At 36.7% G+C, this 17217-nt stretch overlaps 2 protein-coding genes across 6 annotated transcripts in view; one reads left to right on the top strand and one right to left on the bottom strand.

Annotated features, from left to right (window-relative positions):
- Nucleotides 1-9578, bottom strand: part of CRYL1 (crystallin lambda 1) — a 44726-nt gene extending 35148 nt beyond the window's left edge. The window contains exon 1 of one of the 2 annotated variants that reach the window (XM_039351484.1): nt 9504-9578. Coding sequence is in view for 1 of the 2 variants with exons in the window: in XM_039351483.1 (XP_039207417.1) it covers nt 6008-6048 (41 nt within the window). In the remaining variant the exon portion in view is untranslated. Of the gene's footprint in view, nt 1-6007; nt 6285-9503 lie in introns of those variants that run through there. The other variant, XM_039351483.1, reaches the window with a different exon arrangement.
- A 65-nt stretch (nt 9579-9643) lies between these two features.
- The window catches only part of IFT88 (intraflagellar transport 88), a 46563-nt gene continuing 38989 nt past the window's right edge, over nt 9644-17217 (top strand). Inside the window, exons 1-5 of one of the 4 annotated variants that reach the window (XM_039351481.1) lie at nt 9657-9824; nt 9908-9961; nt 11565-11660; nt 12145-12207; nt 13524-13580. In XM_039351481.1, coding sequence (XP_039207415.1) covers nt 11571-11660; nt 12145-12207; nt 13524-13580 — 210 coding nt within the window. In that variant the 5' untranslated portion in view covers nt 9657-9824; nt 9908-9961; nt 11565-11570. Of the gene's footprint in view, nt 9962-11564; nt 11661-12144; nt 12208-13523; nt 13581-17217 lie in introns of those variants that run through there. The other 3 variants (XM_039351480.1, XM_039351479.1, XM_039351482.1) reach the window with 3 other exon arrangements.

The following is a 17217-nucleotide window of genomic DNA, read 5'->3' as shown; positions in this document are numbered from 1 at the left end:
CTGTAGAAACAAAGACAAATTTGTTTTGAAGTCACTAAACTTGATAAAAGTGATTTCCCCATCCTAAAACCTTGCTTCTCAGCAAAGTCAGCTTTCCTGATTGGAGAATAATAGGGGGAACAGGAATTAAGTAAGTTGTGTTCAGAAGAGCTTGAGCAGACTCTCTTGTGATTGCTTTATCTAGATTCTATCTCTGCTCAAAAAAGATTACTCTTAATGGGGGGGTTAATTAAGTAACCGTGTGTGCCCAACATTCCAGCCAATCATGAGCTTTTTCTTTTGCTTGGAACAGCAATTTGTTTTGATCTCCTTGCACAAACATGGAAACTTCTGCAACATAGCTGGGATTGTGACATGTTCCAATATTAGCAAAACCTCTTCTCTCACTTGCCAATTTGACAGCTACCCTACTTTTTAAGATCAATGAAATATGTTGTACAATGAAAAAGTTGGTTTTCAGAGTAAATGAAGCATCTCTTAGATCAGGGGTCCCAACCCTCAGTCCATAGACCGGTACCGGGCCACAGTATGCCAGCAACTGGTCCGCACATACAAGCAAATCCCCATCTGTAGGATGGAGGCAGCACACAAAATCACGCACTCTCCAGTCCGTGGAAAAACCTTTCTCCATGGAACCGGTCCCTGGTGCCCAAATGGTTGGGGACCTCTGCCTTAGATTACTTCCTCCCTCTGATTATCCTCTCACAAGCAAAACCTAATATGATTTCATTTTCAATAAAAGAAAATACAAAGATTTTATTTTGTTGGTAAATAGAGGAATTTCTCCTATCCCTTTACAAGACTTGCAAAAAATTCAGAGCATTAAATGCTTGTTTATTAATAATCAAGTAATTAACCTTAGCAGTAAGTTAAGATCTTCATGATGTGGCTTAAAACTAGCCAAATATATCTTTCAACCCAGTTATCTACTAACTATTGCCATCTACTCAAAGGTAGCTCATTGTTCCAGCAGTTAGAAGGAATTGTTTAGTTACACAATCTTTTGTACAATTTTTATAATGGGGATAGTTTTATCTTTTTTGAATATTTTACCTAGTCCATCAGCTAGCTTCTTGGAGAATTCAGTGCCCACAGGGAATATTAATATACAATGAATCATCAACCCCAAATTTTCTGGTTTAAAGAAGGTGAAGCAGAATGTGTATTGTCGTGGATATTAAAAGAGAGGTTCTGCTGTAATAGCCTGAATGAGGCCTCTTCAAAAATCTGAAACACTACATTTCTGACAATAAATCACCCATTTTGTTATTTAGATGTTCTCAGTCAATTTTTCACTTGTTATCAGTCTTTTATTTCCCACATTATAAAGTTATTGAAATCTAGCAGCATTTTATACGTCACATTATCATGGAGTGAATGTTTTTCATTCTTTTTCAACCAGTGTCTCACTCATTGCCACCAAGTTTCCTGTTATCATGAATACTCTTTCATGAATCTCAGGTGATATCAGGACTAACAATCTCTATCAGATTTTTGTTAATTTTCATAAATAAAAGCATTGTCATTAAATGTATGCAACAATTGCCATACGAATAAATACAAAATGAATATAGCATATGAATCATTTAAAATAAAAATAGAAAACACCTCTCTGTTCTTTATCAGCCATTGAAAATAACCATTATGGCAAATTATAGAAGCTGAAGATGAGAAGATTGGTGGTGTTGGTTATGAACGGCTTAATGAATAGCAGAGTTCTGGGCTAACAAGCCACAGTATTATTATTTTTTGCTAGTACTATTTTATTCTGTATTCTAGTTTTTCTGTTTTCAGTTTCTGAAGCTGGGATCCTACCCAAAATAATAATAACAACAACAATAATAGAGTTGGAAGGGACCTTGGAGGTCTTCTAGTCCAACCCTCTGCTCAGGCAGGAAACCCTATACCAGTGATGGCGAACCTTTTAGAGACCGAGTGCCCAAGAACTGCCCCGCCCCGCCCCCCACCCTGCCCCTGCCCTGCCCACAGGGCCACCCACTACCGCCATGTCCCACTGCAGATCACCCAGGTGGCCCAGCAACGCCATGGCGGCCACACCCTCCGCCCACACCCCGTAGCATCATCTGCGCATGACGGAGTGCGAGGGCAGAGTCTTGTTCCTGCTGCCCGGCTGCCATGTCCTTGACTGCACTGCTCTATGCGGGCCATGCCAGGGAGCGACTCTCCTGCAGGGGGCTGCTGGTGAGGATGGGACCGTGGGGGGAGGTAGGGCTGGGGCAATGGCACGAGTGCCCACAGAGAGGGCTCTGAGTGCCGCCTCTGGCACGTGTGCCATAGGTTCGCCACCACTGCCTTATGCTATTTCAGACAAATGATTGTCCAGTCTCTTCTTAAAAACTCCCAGTGTCGGAGCATTCACAACTTCTGGAGGCAGGTTGTTTCACTGATTAACTGTTCTGTCAGGAAATTTCTCCTTAGTTCTAGGTTGTTTCTCTCTTTGATTAGTTTCCATCCGTTGCTTCTTGTCCTGTCTTCAGGTGCTTTGGAGAAGAGGCTGACCCCCTCTTCTTTGTCAGAGATCTTCAAATATTGGAACCCTGCTATCATGTCACCCCAGTCCTTCTTTTCATTAGACTTTTCATTAAACAATCATTTTCATTCATTGCTCAGTTTTTAACCTCAGCAATAAGAACAAACAAACAAAAAACTGGCCACAAGCATTTGCTGCTTTTAACAGAATGACAATGTTGCAGTGAAAGCTGTGTCTTTTTGGGGTGTATGCAATGCAGATAGAAAACGGATGTTGCTTATGATGCTACAATACTGCTCATGTTATTCTGATCTGTAATTCTGATTCTGTAATTATTATATTTATAGTTTCAGTTATTCTTCAGATGTTCTTTGTCACATAGGGGAAGGGAAGGTTTGTGTCCCTAGATCTCTCAAGTCTGAAGCTAATGCCTTTCAATCAAATAGATTAAAAAATACAGTAGAACAAAGTCATATAGTCAATATTACAAAAATAAAAAATAAATTAAGAACACTTGCAGGAATTGGGTATGTCTATTTTAATGAGAAGGACTAGAGATGACAGTGTTCCAGTATCTAAGGAGCTATCACAAAAAAGACGGTGTCAACTTATTCTCGAAAGCACCTGAAGGCAGAACAAGAAGCAATGGGTGAAAACTAATCATGCCAAACCAATCTTATTTCATTATTTGACATGGTGACTAAATTAGAAGACCAGCAAAATGCTGTGGAAATAGGCTTCAGTAAGACATTCAACAAAGTAGACCACAACCTACTTCTTGGTAAGCTAGAAAAAAGTGGGATACATAGCATCATCACCAGATGGATTTGTAACTGGCTGACAAACTGTACTCAGTGAGTAGTCTTTAATGGTACTACATCTACATGGAGGGAAGTAAGTAGTGGAGTACCACAAGGGTCTGTCTTAGGTATTCTTCCATATCTTCATAAATGACTTAGATGAGAGAACAGAAGGGAAACTCATCAAATTTGCAGATGACACTAAGCTGGCAGGAATAGCCAACACCCTAGATGATAGGCTCAGGATCCAGATGGATCTTGACAGACTTGAAACTGATCAAGGAGAGATTTAATCTAGAAATAAGGAGAAATTTTCTGACAGTGAGAACAATCAACCAATTGCCTTCAGAAGTTGTGGGTGCTTCATCGATGGAGGCTTTCAAGAAGAGCCACTTATCAGAAATAGTATAGGGCAGTGATGGCGAACCTTTTAGAGACCAAGTACCCAAAAACTGGTCCTGCCCCCATTCTACCCCTTGCCCTGCCCCTGTTCCACCCCTACCCCATCCCCTGCCCCGCCTGCTCGCAGGGCCACTCACCACCTCCAGGGCCCGCAGCAGATCGCCCAGGCAGCCCAGCAGCGCCATGGCAGTCATGCCCTCTGCCTGCCCCCGCAACATCAACTGTGCGCGATGGGACGTGAGAGCAGAGTCTTGTCTACGCTGTCTGGCTGCCATATCCTTGGCTGAGCTGCTTCATGTGGGCCACGCTCGGGGACAACTCTCCTCCGGGGGGGGGCTGCTAAGGAGGGGGTCACGGGGGAAGCAAGGCTGGGGCAACGGTATGTGTGGCCACAGAGAGGGCTCTGACTGCCACCTCTGACACGCGTGCCATAGGTTCGCCACCACTGGTATAGGGTCTCCTGTCTGATCAGGAGGCTGGATCAGATGACCTACAAGGTCCCTTCCAACTCTGTTATTCTAAGTCTAATCAAGGAGAACCAACCTAGAAATAAGGAGAAATTTTCTAACAATTAGAACAATTAATCAGTGGAATAGCTTGCCTTCAGAAGTTGTGGGTACTCTATCACTGGAAGTTTTTAAGAAGAGATTGGACAACCTATTGTCTGATGTGGTATAGGGTCTCCTGCTTTAGTACAGAATTGGACTAGAGGGCCGTCAAGATCCCTTCCAACTCTGTTATTCTGTTATTCTATCATATGTGGGACAGCTACAGATATAAAGAGAACAAAAATGCCGAAGTAAATGTAATCACTACTAAATATGCTGGAAAATAAGATATGGCAATACATGGATTCTAAATAGGATAACTGAAAGAGATGGAATTGGCAGTCATAACACATTTTGATATAATTCAACCAAATCCATTTGATGCTGGATTATAATCCAACGTACTGAAGTCCCAATTAAATATTCAGTTATATATATTACATAAAATAATCATACTTGGCCTTCACTTGTTCACTAGATAAGAGCAAAGAAAGTGTTTTGGGTCTCTTTGGTAGCATTTTTTCCAGCTCTAGTTCGGTACACCAAACTTTGCTATGAAAACTTTGTTTTTAAGTTCTAAACTTCAGGTTAGAAGGACAGACAATTCTATCTACAGCTTAATAAAAACAATGGCATGCTCTTCATTGTTTTATTCCAGAACATTCAAAATTAAGACCTATCTCCTCCCTAAATGTGCATTTACATATTTCTAATCATATATCATAAGCAAATGTTGCAGTGTTGTATCATGGTAGCTAATCAACATTTTAAATGCAGAAAAAGGCTGGTGACTGAGCTTTGCTCCTTGATCACTGAATCGTCTCAGATGCTGACAAACCTAGGCAAAACCTGACTTGACTCTACATACCATTGGTGAATGAGGCATGACTTCATGTAGACTTTAACTGCTATTTGAACCAAAGACCATGTGATAATCTAAAATAAACATGCTCCAAAAACCTCTAAAATCTGCAGTCTGGGAAGCCATTGTGGAAACCACTGTTCATATCCTTTTATTTGAAGGGCTGAGGTTGAATCATAAATAGGGTGGGAAAATCAGCAATAAAATGAAATACAACTGAATCTTAAGATACTGCTCAATGGAAAAGTACTTTAGAAGCATCTATAATACACAATCTAAATTAATTTTATCCCATAATTGCTTATATAAAATAGAATTAATTTCAGCTACAAAGTTGTTGTCACTTTTTTAACTCGATGCAATCCAGAAAAAGAAAAAAAGAATATTATATCCCCTGGGAGTCATTTTACAAGCTATGGAAGGCCAAAGATGGACTTATTTCTACATTAACTTCCCCAAAATAATAACTGACGCTTGCATTGCAAATTAGCTTCTCACAAGTTGTATTTTTCTGTCTTTTATAGAACTTTTGAAATGATATGGCTAATAAAACACTTTGCATACCCATTCCATCTGACAGAGGGAACAGGAGGAAAAGGATAGTTCCTTTTCCTGGAACAAACTTTTGTTCCATGATAACCTGCCAAGTAAAGGGATCCAACAGGGGATAGAGTAGTCATTTGCTTGTTTCAAGGCTCTGTGGGATAAACTGCAACAAGTACTGATGGAAGTTGTGCTACTGGGGCTTTCTCATGGCTGCTAGATTCTGTACCTAAAAATACATCAACCTGGCCCCTTTGGGCATGGGAGCTGGAAAACGTCAAGCCCCTTCTGTTTTAACTGTCCTACCTCTTCTCTCTGGGCACAGCAAGCAAAAGTAACTCAAGTTCATCGAATTATTTACCTGCCAACAATCACAATTCGCCCCTCCTTGGTAGGATTCATGGTGGTGGAGAAATGCAGAACCTTCGCAGAGGAAGCAAGCTTAGCAAAGAGGACACCCTCTGGGCTACCAGGGCCACCACCCGTTTAAAAGGGAACGCGTCCTCCCCACCCCCACTTCTGGGATGTTACGGCCACTTCCATTGGTTGCCAGAAAAGGATGGTTCCTATTGGCTGCCCGAGTGTCCCAAACAACTGCTCCAACCCGCGATTCCGAGGGGGTTACCCAACACGTTCCCACAATTATTAAGAGAGAGTTCGGTACGGGGAGACGCCTTCGGATCATGTCACTTATTCCTATTTTCTTTCCTTCCGACCCGTTCCGGTTGTAAATCTGCGAAGAGCGACAGAGTCACCCCATTTCCGACTGTAGTTCTTCTCCCTCCATCTTCCCTCCCCCTTCATATGCCTTCCTCTTCGGAAAAACCAGGGATCCCAACCTTATTCTTAGCTTTAGGGTTTAGCACTTTCCCCCGGTCTGGTCCTCTCCACATGTGCTAGGACCAGTCCCCATAATCCCCGACCCACTAGTGCCTGGGAATTAAGGGAGTTGAAGTCAACGGAGCTGGAGGTATCAAGGTGGAGAAATTTCTTTTGCTCTTGTTTTCCGGGTGGTCCAGAAAGCCCACTCGCTCACTTTCTCCGTCTCCTCGCTGCCACGGGAGTCATGGAACCAACAGAGTCAATGTCTACCCCCTGCCGCTTGTCTTTCCCTTTCTCTGGGAGTCACTGGGGACAGAATCAGACCTGGTGGGTCCGATCCTCATACCAAAACTAAGTTGCTGGTGTGAATTTCCAAAAAGGTGCCCATTTCTCTTGCTCAGAATGTCAGTGATGGAGGTGCCAAGTCATAAGAACAGGATGTGAACGGACTCTACAATGCTTCCAACACCATCCTGTTTCTTTAAACTCCTGCCATGTAAATCAGTATACCCATATTTCTATATTTCATGTTTGCCTGCTTTGAAGCAACAATATGAATTTAATTACCATTATTTAAAGTTTGCTTTATGTTCTGCAGTTACAAGCTTCAGGCAAAATTATGTTGAAAGAAAGCCATGGGAAAAGCAAAGGCGTTAAAGATCATGCTGATATAATTAGCAAGAGTTTAAGATTGGATGTGTGGATGATATAATTTGAAAAAAATACAGTAAAGCCTGAGATGCATCAAATGTAAAAATAACAAATACTAATGCTGAATAATTAAAATGTTGATTATTAGTAATATACAGACTTCAATACATTTAATTTGATCTTGATTAGAATATGAGCTGCAATTTCCATTTTTAGATTGTCAAAATATTAGAAACGTACCATTTTATTTTTAAATCTTAGAGGTTTTAATTTACTAGATAAAAAAACCACCAATCTACAACCGTATGATTATGTAACTTTTATGTGGTGTTTAGAAAAGCATAGCCTGATATCCACTTTTGATCTTCTTATTTCAAAGTTTAAATAAGTAGCCCTGTTAATAAAACCAATCCAAGTAAATAGTTATTGTTATATATGCCTATTGGAGGAAAAGTCACATCAACTTGACTGTGATTTACTGCTGGGAGAAATATTTATTTATTTATTTATTTATTTATTTATGAGACTTATATACCGCTTTAAGTGCAAGCACTCTCTAAGCAGTGTACACCAGTAAGCAATGTATATATATATATTTACATTGCCCCCAACAATCTGGGTCCTCATTTTACCTACCTCGGGAGGATGGAAGGCTGAGTCAACCTTGAGCCGGTGAGATTTGAACCGCTGACCTGCTGAACACAGTCAGCTAAAGTGGCCTGCAGTACTGCACTCTAACTGCTACGCCACCTCGGCTCCTTTTAACACCATACTTCTTTGTGCACAAGATTGTAAATAGTATTAAAATATTGCAGCAAGTCTATTTCTATTGTAATTATCATAGAAAATAAATATGAGGAGCATTTTCCATGTAGGAAAGAAATCTAGAAAAATGAAAGAGCCTTAGAAAATCCTGCAAATAAAATATAATGAAAGGCTGTCACCTTCCAAGGGAAGGGATCCATGAGCAACCATCTCTTAGTAGGCTGATTCTTCTTGGTTTAGAGAAAGTTTTATCATGCAGACAAGTATGTTTAATCCACTGATGAGACAGAAGGAGAAAGTGACACTAAAGGGTATCATGAGCAAATATTTACACTGATTGTCTACTGATAGGCCTTCATCAACAAAGCTTTATAAACCAACTCCGCGTGCTGAATAATACAAAGTGATATTGCTTTCCTTCTTTCATTTTTCATGTGCCTAAATCATTGCAAAATGAGGATCCATTAAAAATTATTTTAAAAAATGTAGTTTGCTTTTTTGTGAACTTTTTTCAAATGTGATCTTGATAATATGCTTAAATAAAAAGCAGTGACTGAAGTATATTTTCCTTGCCTTTTAAAAACACCTTTAAAATGTGTTTTTATACAACATTAATTTTGAAACCATATCCCATATGAGTACTGGTATATCACATTAAATACATTGAATTAAATAAGATTATAAGATTACAGAAGCAGTAAAATATTGTCTATAATTTACCTAAAGTGCAGTCTGGTAGCCTCTCACTAAATTGGTACAATTCACTAAGCCTTTCCTAGCAGAAAATTTACCGTACTTTAACTGATAGAAATGTGGATTTTCTATTTAAATTTGTTCCTATTATTTCAAGAAGAAACTTTTTCAATATATCAATAATCAGCATTTGCATTATTTTGTAAAAGCTAATGATATTTTTTTAATACACCTTTTCGGCTAGTTGTCCCTTTATACGCCAGGCATGCAATGTTTCACTCAGCAAATGATATATAAGGAGATAGATTTGGATCTGATTCCATCCCACACAGCTGCTTTTAAAGAATAAATTCCACTAAATAGCATCAAGTTGTGCCATGTTAATTGCACAATTTGCTTTCTAGTTAAGTAATTATAAATGGCTTTAGTGGTTTAAGAGATGTGTCCTCAGTTATTAATCTTACATAATACTTGTGGAATTTTTTAAAAACCCATCCTTTCAGCAGAATTTCATTCCCCATTGTAAATACTGCCCATTTTCAGTAAGCCAATAGAAATATGCACAAATGAAAAAAGAAAAAAAAATAATGATTCTCTCAAGTTGAACTAACTTCGGATGACCATGTAGTTTCCTTAACAACAATGTGCAAATGATTTGCCATTGCCTTTTCTGATTATTTTTTTACTAATTAACAGCCCTGGAATTTTCTGGTTGACCCCCATCCAATTTCTAACCAGGTCTGACACTGTTTAATTTTTTTAATCAGCCAAGATTCCATTCACAAATATATTTGCACTACAAAATATATAGAAGTATAATAGTATTCCCAGCCAAGGCTGGGGCTTGGTGAAATCTGGAACACAAAAAATTGGAGAAAAGTAATGTAAATCAATATTTACTAGCTATCCTTTGAAATGCTCCTTACTTTCTTTTTTTCTCTCTACTGTCAGATTTCCAGCTCACCACTGGCAAACAGGACGCTGCAATAACCGTCTAGCCGCGGGAACTTCGTTAGGAGCTATTACGCATGCTCGGATATTTTCTTCCTTCTAAAGGAGCGTTCTTGTCCCTTAGCAACCTGAAGTGATGCATTGTGGGCTTGAAAGCTCAGGCCCTATACTTCAAAACAACGAGGGTCGCTTTTTTCCTCCGAGGCCTTGTTTGGGGAGAGCCAAAGAAAAAAGTCGCGTTAATGGGAGGGAAACTAAGGTTATCTGGGAGATAGCGGGATACGGAAAAATTCCAAGTATGCTGGTTCTAGCTGTTAAGGGTTGTTTTAAGAAAGGATTTCAACCAATTAACATGCCCCTTTTTTCTGAATTTTTACAGATTCTGATCATTTCCATCACTGCTGGAGCTCTCGTCCTTGGAAGGCTCAGCCAGGTGAGCATTAAATCAAAACTCTCCGACTGTTGCTAGAAGGAAACGATTGGAGAACCGCTGGAGGCGGCTAGGCTTGTGCTTTCAGTAGGAAAGGACTTTCTATTTTTTATTTATTAAACTTGTACACTGTCCAACTTCCAATGACTCTGGACAGCTCACAAGGAATTACAATAAAGATTCCTCCTTCCTAAAACCCATTTTTCTTCTTGTGGTCAAAGGAAACATATCTGGGATGAGGTACTGCATCCTGGGAATTGAATAGTGGCTAGATATGAATTCGGGAACAGAAATGGCCAGAAGTATCTTTTAAGAAACTGACTACAGCCTTGTCTGGAGTTTGCAGAATTGTTCTCCCTGCCTGCCCTGGTGATCTCTCACAGGGGGGTTGTTGCCACGTGTTTTGCATGGAAATCCCTTTGAAGATGATCTGGTTGCCATAGTTATTTGGAAGCTATGTAGTATAATTCTGTGCCAGTGGTTGCCAATATCTGATCTAATTCAGAGGGCTTATTGCATTAATGGGGGGGAACACATTCACCCATACAATTCGGTCTCAAGCGACTGATAGAAAAGTCAGCTTAATTTGCATTTGGGGTTAGTATCCAGACATCCTGGTGTCCATTTCAGTGCTGGTGTTAATGTGAGATTTTTTGAGCTAAGATCAACTTCTTAATTATTTTTAAAATGAATTTCAATATTACTAATAGGGCAATGATACTCCTGAGAAGCATGTGGAAATATTAATAGAATGAAGTATACTTTCAAGAATTACTGCCTTAGTGTATTTGTGATCACATACACAGACTAAAACTTTTGACACTAATTTTGGAATAAGTTCTTTTAAATTCAGTAGACTAGCTTTTGAATTGTATTGTAAGATTACTGTCTTATACACCAGTTTGGTGTAGTGATTAAAGGATCAGGCTAGAAACTGGGAGATTGTGGGTTGTGGTCTGCTTTAGGCATAAAGACACCAGGGTGATCTTGAGCTAGTCTCTTTCTCTTGGCCCTAGGAAGTAAACAATTGCAAACCATTTCTGGAAGAAAAAAAACTTGCTGAGAAAACTGTCTAGGCAGTCTTCCACAATCAGGCAAGATTGAACTGAAAAATAAAATGTGTTTTCTTAGGAGAAAGTCAAATTATGTCAGTGGGACTTCTTAGTATGAATAGACATAAAGTTGCATTCTCTTACGCTGTTTTATGATGCTGTTTTGCTGCTGCATCATAATGAAAACTGGGCTCTCAGTGTCTTGCCTTCTTCTCTTATTCTTTTGTTCATGTGCATTGTGTAATAGATGTTTAAAACTCCCCTTGTAGATAATTTCTCTTGAGCGAAAGTATGAAGGAGTATTGAGAAAGAGAAAAAGAGCAGCACTTGGTTTGCAGCCTTCAACTGAGATCTTACAATTTTAGACTGGAGCATTCTTGACATGTTGTTATTTTCAGGCATAACCTTGTTTGTATTTTTAAAAAATTAAGTTTGTGATGAAATCATTTATTACAATTCCAAGCAAATTTTTTTGAAATACTGCATGGTCTGATATATATTTACTGACAGCTAAAACTGGAAGCCAGTATTTTGACACCTTTTTTGTTTCATAGATTAAAATGATGAAAAATGTCCACCTGGCACCCGAAGCAGATGAAGATGACCTTTATTCTGGTTATAATGATTATAACCCTACTTTTGATACAGAGGTAAAATATACCATATATTTATCAATTGTTCTGTTCTTTTGCATTATAATATCAAAGCACAGAAAAAGAATAAGAAAAACAAATTAAAGATAAGAGATAAGATGAAAGGAAACAAAATTTGACTAAATCAGGTTTGCACAAATACAAAAATATAGTAAATTTGGCGAAATATTTATTTTAAAATTTATTTGAATACCATAGGATATCATAAATGAATTTTATTATGCTAAGGAATAGTAGTAGTAGTATAATAGTAGTCTATTATAATAGTCTCCCTCGACACCTGAAGCAGTAAAGAGGAAGTGAAGAAGTGTCATTTGTATACAAACATAAATGTGTAGAATAAGTAATATAATGCATTTTAATTTAAATGTACAAATGCAAGATAAATATATTTATATACTAATAAATACATTTTAAAAAAAACATGCTGACTATTTAGCTATTTTAAAATCAACATTCATAGTTTTGTGTGTTTTTCTAGGATTTAGAGAATGATCCAGCTTTTCAACAGGCTGTGAAAACTAGCCATGGTAGAAGGCCTCCAGTAAGTTAAAAATTACAAAGCATCTGTGTAAGCATTTACAAAACTTCTTGAGAGCCACTGTTCTTTTATAATATTTTTAGCGTAGTTCCACATCTTTGTTTAGAGTACTTGCTTATGGTAAACAGCAGTCCTTCCTTATTTTACACTTAATGGAATAATATATATGATGTTGTTCTTTTATAGCTGTTTGCTTCTGCTTTTTAAAAAAATCCTCTGTCAGGGTTTTTTAGTTTTCTAAAACATGTATATGAACACATACCTGCACAAACATGGATAAATATGTATGTCAATACTGCAACTTACAATAGTATCATGTTCTGATAATTATTCTGGTATTTCAGACTGGATGTAAAGACAGTGTATTCTGATGAATTACAAAATGCATGTAATAATTAGCCAATTAAATGAAGTCAGCAGATGAAATCATATAAGAGCATAAAAATTTACCTTGACAGTAACAGATAAAGGGCCACTAGTCCATTTCACATAGCCAGGCAATAACAATATTAATTAACAACAGAACTCAGGTCTGGATCTGGAACAGAATTTTTTAAAAATATCAAAAATATTACTAGCTGCTCACTTAATTGGAGATTTTGGAGATCTACTATCCAGAATAATTGCACACCTACAGAGCACATACATCACTTTGCTTATTAATGCTGATAGTTGATTAAATATCTATATATTCATTTTAATAGATTTAAATGACAACCTGTCTTCCTCAGGTGATTCTGATGACTTAACAGAACACATAATACAAAAAAAATGAAAGAATAAATAACAACAAGAAACATATAGCAGCAGAGGAAACCATTCAACCAACACATTACAGGGCTCACTACCTCTCGATCCCCATGCAAGAAAAACAGGTCTTGAGGAGTTTTACAATCGGTTCTCCATTGCCTACCTATTCAATAATCAAGACATATGGAGATTTTATCCTTGATATCACTTTGAAGAAAACAAATTCTCTTTAAGAATTTGTGCCAAAAATGCAAAACAGCAAAGTCAAGACTTCTTTAAATCAAGTTCAAGTCCTAGTAACTTCTTGGATGTTTTCATACACTTTCCTTGGCAAGTGGTTGCCAAGCAGTGGTTTGCCATTGCCTTATGGGATGTTTTTCAACTTTTAGTCTACTCTGTGCTTTTCAAAGATGATGCTAAAACAGTATTGACAGAGGCAATGTAATGTTATATAGATAATTATATAATTTTATTTTAATTACACATAGTAATTATATTTAAACTACTGCATTCTAGTTCTTGTAAAATAATGCTTAATGCTTAATTAACACTTAGTTCCTTTTTACAAGCTTACGGCCAAAGTTCCAGGTACATCAAGTGCACGGACTTTAGCTACAGGGTATGTGGTAAGTTGTTATTCTCTGCATATTTTTCTGATTTTCTTCTTTCTTTGTGTCTGCTTTTTCACCAACAAGACATACTAAGTGCAAAGTTCCTGATCCCAGTCAACCTGTGAAATTATGTAGCTCTCATATTTTAAATGCTCAAGAAGAAGGACTAAAATCCTGAAAGGGAAAAGCAAAGTTCCACAGTTGAGGGGTGATGTCTCTTGAAAGCTAGAGAATAGAACTGCTGAATTTGTTGCAAGAAATGAAAGAAAGTAATTTAAGCCGTTTTCTATGACAATGGCTTATGGGTATTGGAAATGAATCGAGCAGGACCATTTCCTCTTATATAAGGCCAAATGCTATTCTGCTCTCTGGCACCAGTTTTAATTTTATAAATATTTCAATATTCGCCTTCTGCACTGCTAGCATAGTGATTTTTGTTCAGACCTGCTTATTCCTTTAGAAATAGAATTTGCAGTTTATCATAATTGATTAAGTTTGGATAAGCAAATGCTTCCATTGTTGAAAGCCACTCAGGTATTTTCGTATAGATTTTATGTTTAATTCTCTCCCACTCTGAAAGTAGTACATTCCTCATGGCATGAGTTTGAAAATATTTATGTACTTTATTTTTCTCGTACCACAAAAATGCATGCCAGCCCAGTTGCAAATCATGTCCCTCTAAGTAAAGAAGTTGTTTATTTCTCAACATAATCCATTCTTTAAGCCAAAGCAAAATAGCTGCTTGATAATAAAGTCTCCAGTCCGGGAGCCCAAAGCCCCCTCTGTCTTTAGATTCTTGTAATAATTTAATTTTAATTCTTGCTTTTTTTCCCCTTGCCATATAAATCTCGCTATTGTTGCTTTTAAATCATCAAAAAATTTCTGACTTAATTTGTCAGGAACTGTCTGAAATAGGAAAAGTAGCTTAGGCAGAATGTTCATCTTAACAGTCGCTATCCTTCCTAACAGTGATAATTGAAAATTTTTCCACTTTTCCAGATCTAGTTTTATTTGTTTCAATAATCTTTCATAGCTGTCCTCTTTTACTGTTGTATATTTTGGTGTTAAATAGATGCCTAAATATTTGACTTTTTTGGCTATCTGGAGATTTGTCTTTTTAACAAGTTGAAGTTTCTGTTTCTCTATTAGGTTTTTTGTAAGTACTTTAGTCTTTTCCCTATTTATTTTCAGCCCAGCTACTTCTCCAAATTTCTCTATTTTCTGCAAGAGTTTAGTGGCTGTTTCCAATGGCTCCTCTAAGATAAAAACCAAGTCGTCTGCAAAGGCCTGTAGTTTATATTTCTGATCTTTTGTCTCCAGTCCTTTAATCTCCGAATCTTGTCTAATATTCTAGCCAACACTTCCAATGTAAGAATAAATAACAAAGGAGACAGTGGGCATCCCTGTCTTATGCCTTTTTTAATGTCAAAGTTATCTGTGCAATCTCCATTTAAAAGTATTCTTGCTGATTGTTTATTATAAATTGCTTGAATTGCGTTTATAAAGTTTTCACCAAAGTCCATCTCCTTCAACTGTTGAAACATAAATTGCCAATTGAGATTATCAAAAGCTTTTTGTGCGTCTAAAAATATAAGTGCCATCTGTTTCCCCAGATGTTTTTCATAATATTCTAACACATTTAAAATAATCCTTAAATTATTCTTTATCTGTCTTTTAGGTCTGAGTGGATAAATTCATTCAAAAATTTCTTCATTCTTTCCGCTATTATTGCTGTAAATATTTTATAGTCCACATTTAATAATAATATTGGTCTATAGTTTTTAATTTGTGTGAGGTCAATATCATCTTTAGGTATAAGAGAAATATTGGCTTCTGTCCAGGAATTTGGTATTTTTGTCATCGAGAAGGCTTCATTACAAACATCTTTCAATATCGGGCTTACTATATCTTGTAAAGCTACGTAAAATTCTGTTGGGAGGCCATTGGGTCCCAGAGTTTTATCCTTCTTTTGCCTTTTTATTGCCTCTGTAATTTCCATCATTGTTATCTTCTCATTTAACATACATTGCATATTCTTTGATATCTTTGAAAGATTTGCTTTTTTTAGATACTCCTGTATTGCCTCTTTAGAAACCACCTCCACCTTGTAAAGTGTCTCATAGTAAGCCTTGGCAATTTTTTTCAATGCATCATTATGGCAATGTATTTCGCCTTTTGAATCTTGTAATTTACTTATCAATCTTTTTTCTCTTTCTTTTTTCAGTCTATATGCAAGCCATCTTCCTGGTTTATTGGCATTTTCAAAAAAGTTCTGTTTAGATCATTTAATCTGTTGTGCCCTTATTTCCATCTCCAATAAATTTAATTTATGTTTTATTAATTCCATTTGTGTCTTCAACTTCTTCTTTGGTGGATCGTTTTGTAGCTCAACTTCTAGGTTACTAAATTGTTCTTTCAGTTTAAACTGTGTTTGTCTCTTTTCTTGTTACGTATAAAGACATTTTCGATAAGGATGGAAAACTTAAAGAAGGCAGGTTCTTCAACAACATGGTATCGATTTAACATGGTGGTCTTACCTGCAAATTCAAACAAGATATGAGAAAGATGTAAAACTAATGGGATTCTACAAAGAACAGACACCATTAGATAAAATACTCTTAAAAACAGATGAAAATCCGATCAAGAAACTTTATAAATTTCTGTTAAGCTGGAAGATGGAAGAAGAACAAGTAAAAGAAACAATGATAGTGTGGGCAAGGAATTTTGGTTATTCTATAGACTTAGAAGATTGGCAAAACTTTGGGATCGAAACATTAAATTTACTAAAGCAGCTGCATATAAGGAAAACTTATATAAAATGTTTTATAGATGGCATATGACATCAGTTAGATTAGAGAAAATCTTTAAAAACGTGTCAAATATTTGTTGGAAATGTAAACAGAAACCAGGCACTTACTATCATCTCTGGTGGATATGCCCTAACGCTAAGAAATTTTGGTTTAAGATTCAGATATGGTTAGAAAAGATGATTAAAATTAAGATAGAATTTAAACCGGAATTGTGTTTGCTAGGAATATTAGGATCTAATTATGGAAAAGAGAATGAGTACTTAATATTACAGGTATTAACAGCTACGAGAATAGCATTTGCCCAATTTTGGAAAAATGAAAATCTACCATCTGACCAGATTATACTAAGAAAAATACTAAATATAATGGACAGATTAACTTTAGAAATGAAAGAGAAAGAAGACTCAATCTATTTTAAAACATGGGATAAATTTTACCAATGGTTAGCAATACGATAGAATGAGAAAAGGTTATGAAACTTAATGGGATAATTGATATTTTGTATTTAAATTTCATGTTTATTCCTATGAATATTTCTTCTTTTTCTTATTTGTGATTTTAACAATAAGTAATTATAACCAATAAGTAATATATTAATGTGTTAAAGTTATAATTAATTAGTAATATAGTAGTAATATATTAAGTATTGCTATTTTATATTAATTATTATGATTGAATATGTATACCCAGATGGGTTTACTTGCTGAAGTGTTGACTTATTGTGGGGGACATCCCCACTATTGTATCTATCTCTTCCCCTGGTCTAACCTTTTTTGTTTGTCATCCCTTGTTATACCCTTATTGACCCCACTTCCCCTTTATCCTTATAAAATCTAATAAAA

Source organism: Crotalus tigris, unplaced genomic scaffold (genome assembly GCF_016545835.1).
Source record: "Crotalus tigris isolate CLP2741 ecotype Arizona unplaced genomic scaffold, ASM1654583v1 scf7180000018371.15429387391:27106975, whole genome shotgun sequence".
In the NCBI taxonomy this organism is placed as follows: domain Eukaryota; kingdom Metazoa; phylum Chordata; class Lepidosauria; order Squamata; family Viperidae; genus Crotalus; species Crotalus tigris.
This window is presented reverse-complemented; position numbering and strand designations above follow the sequence as displayed.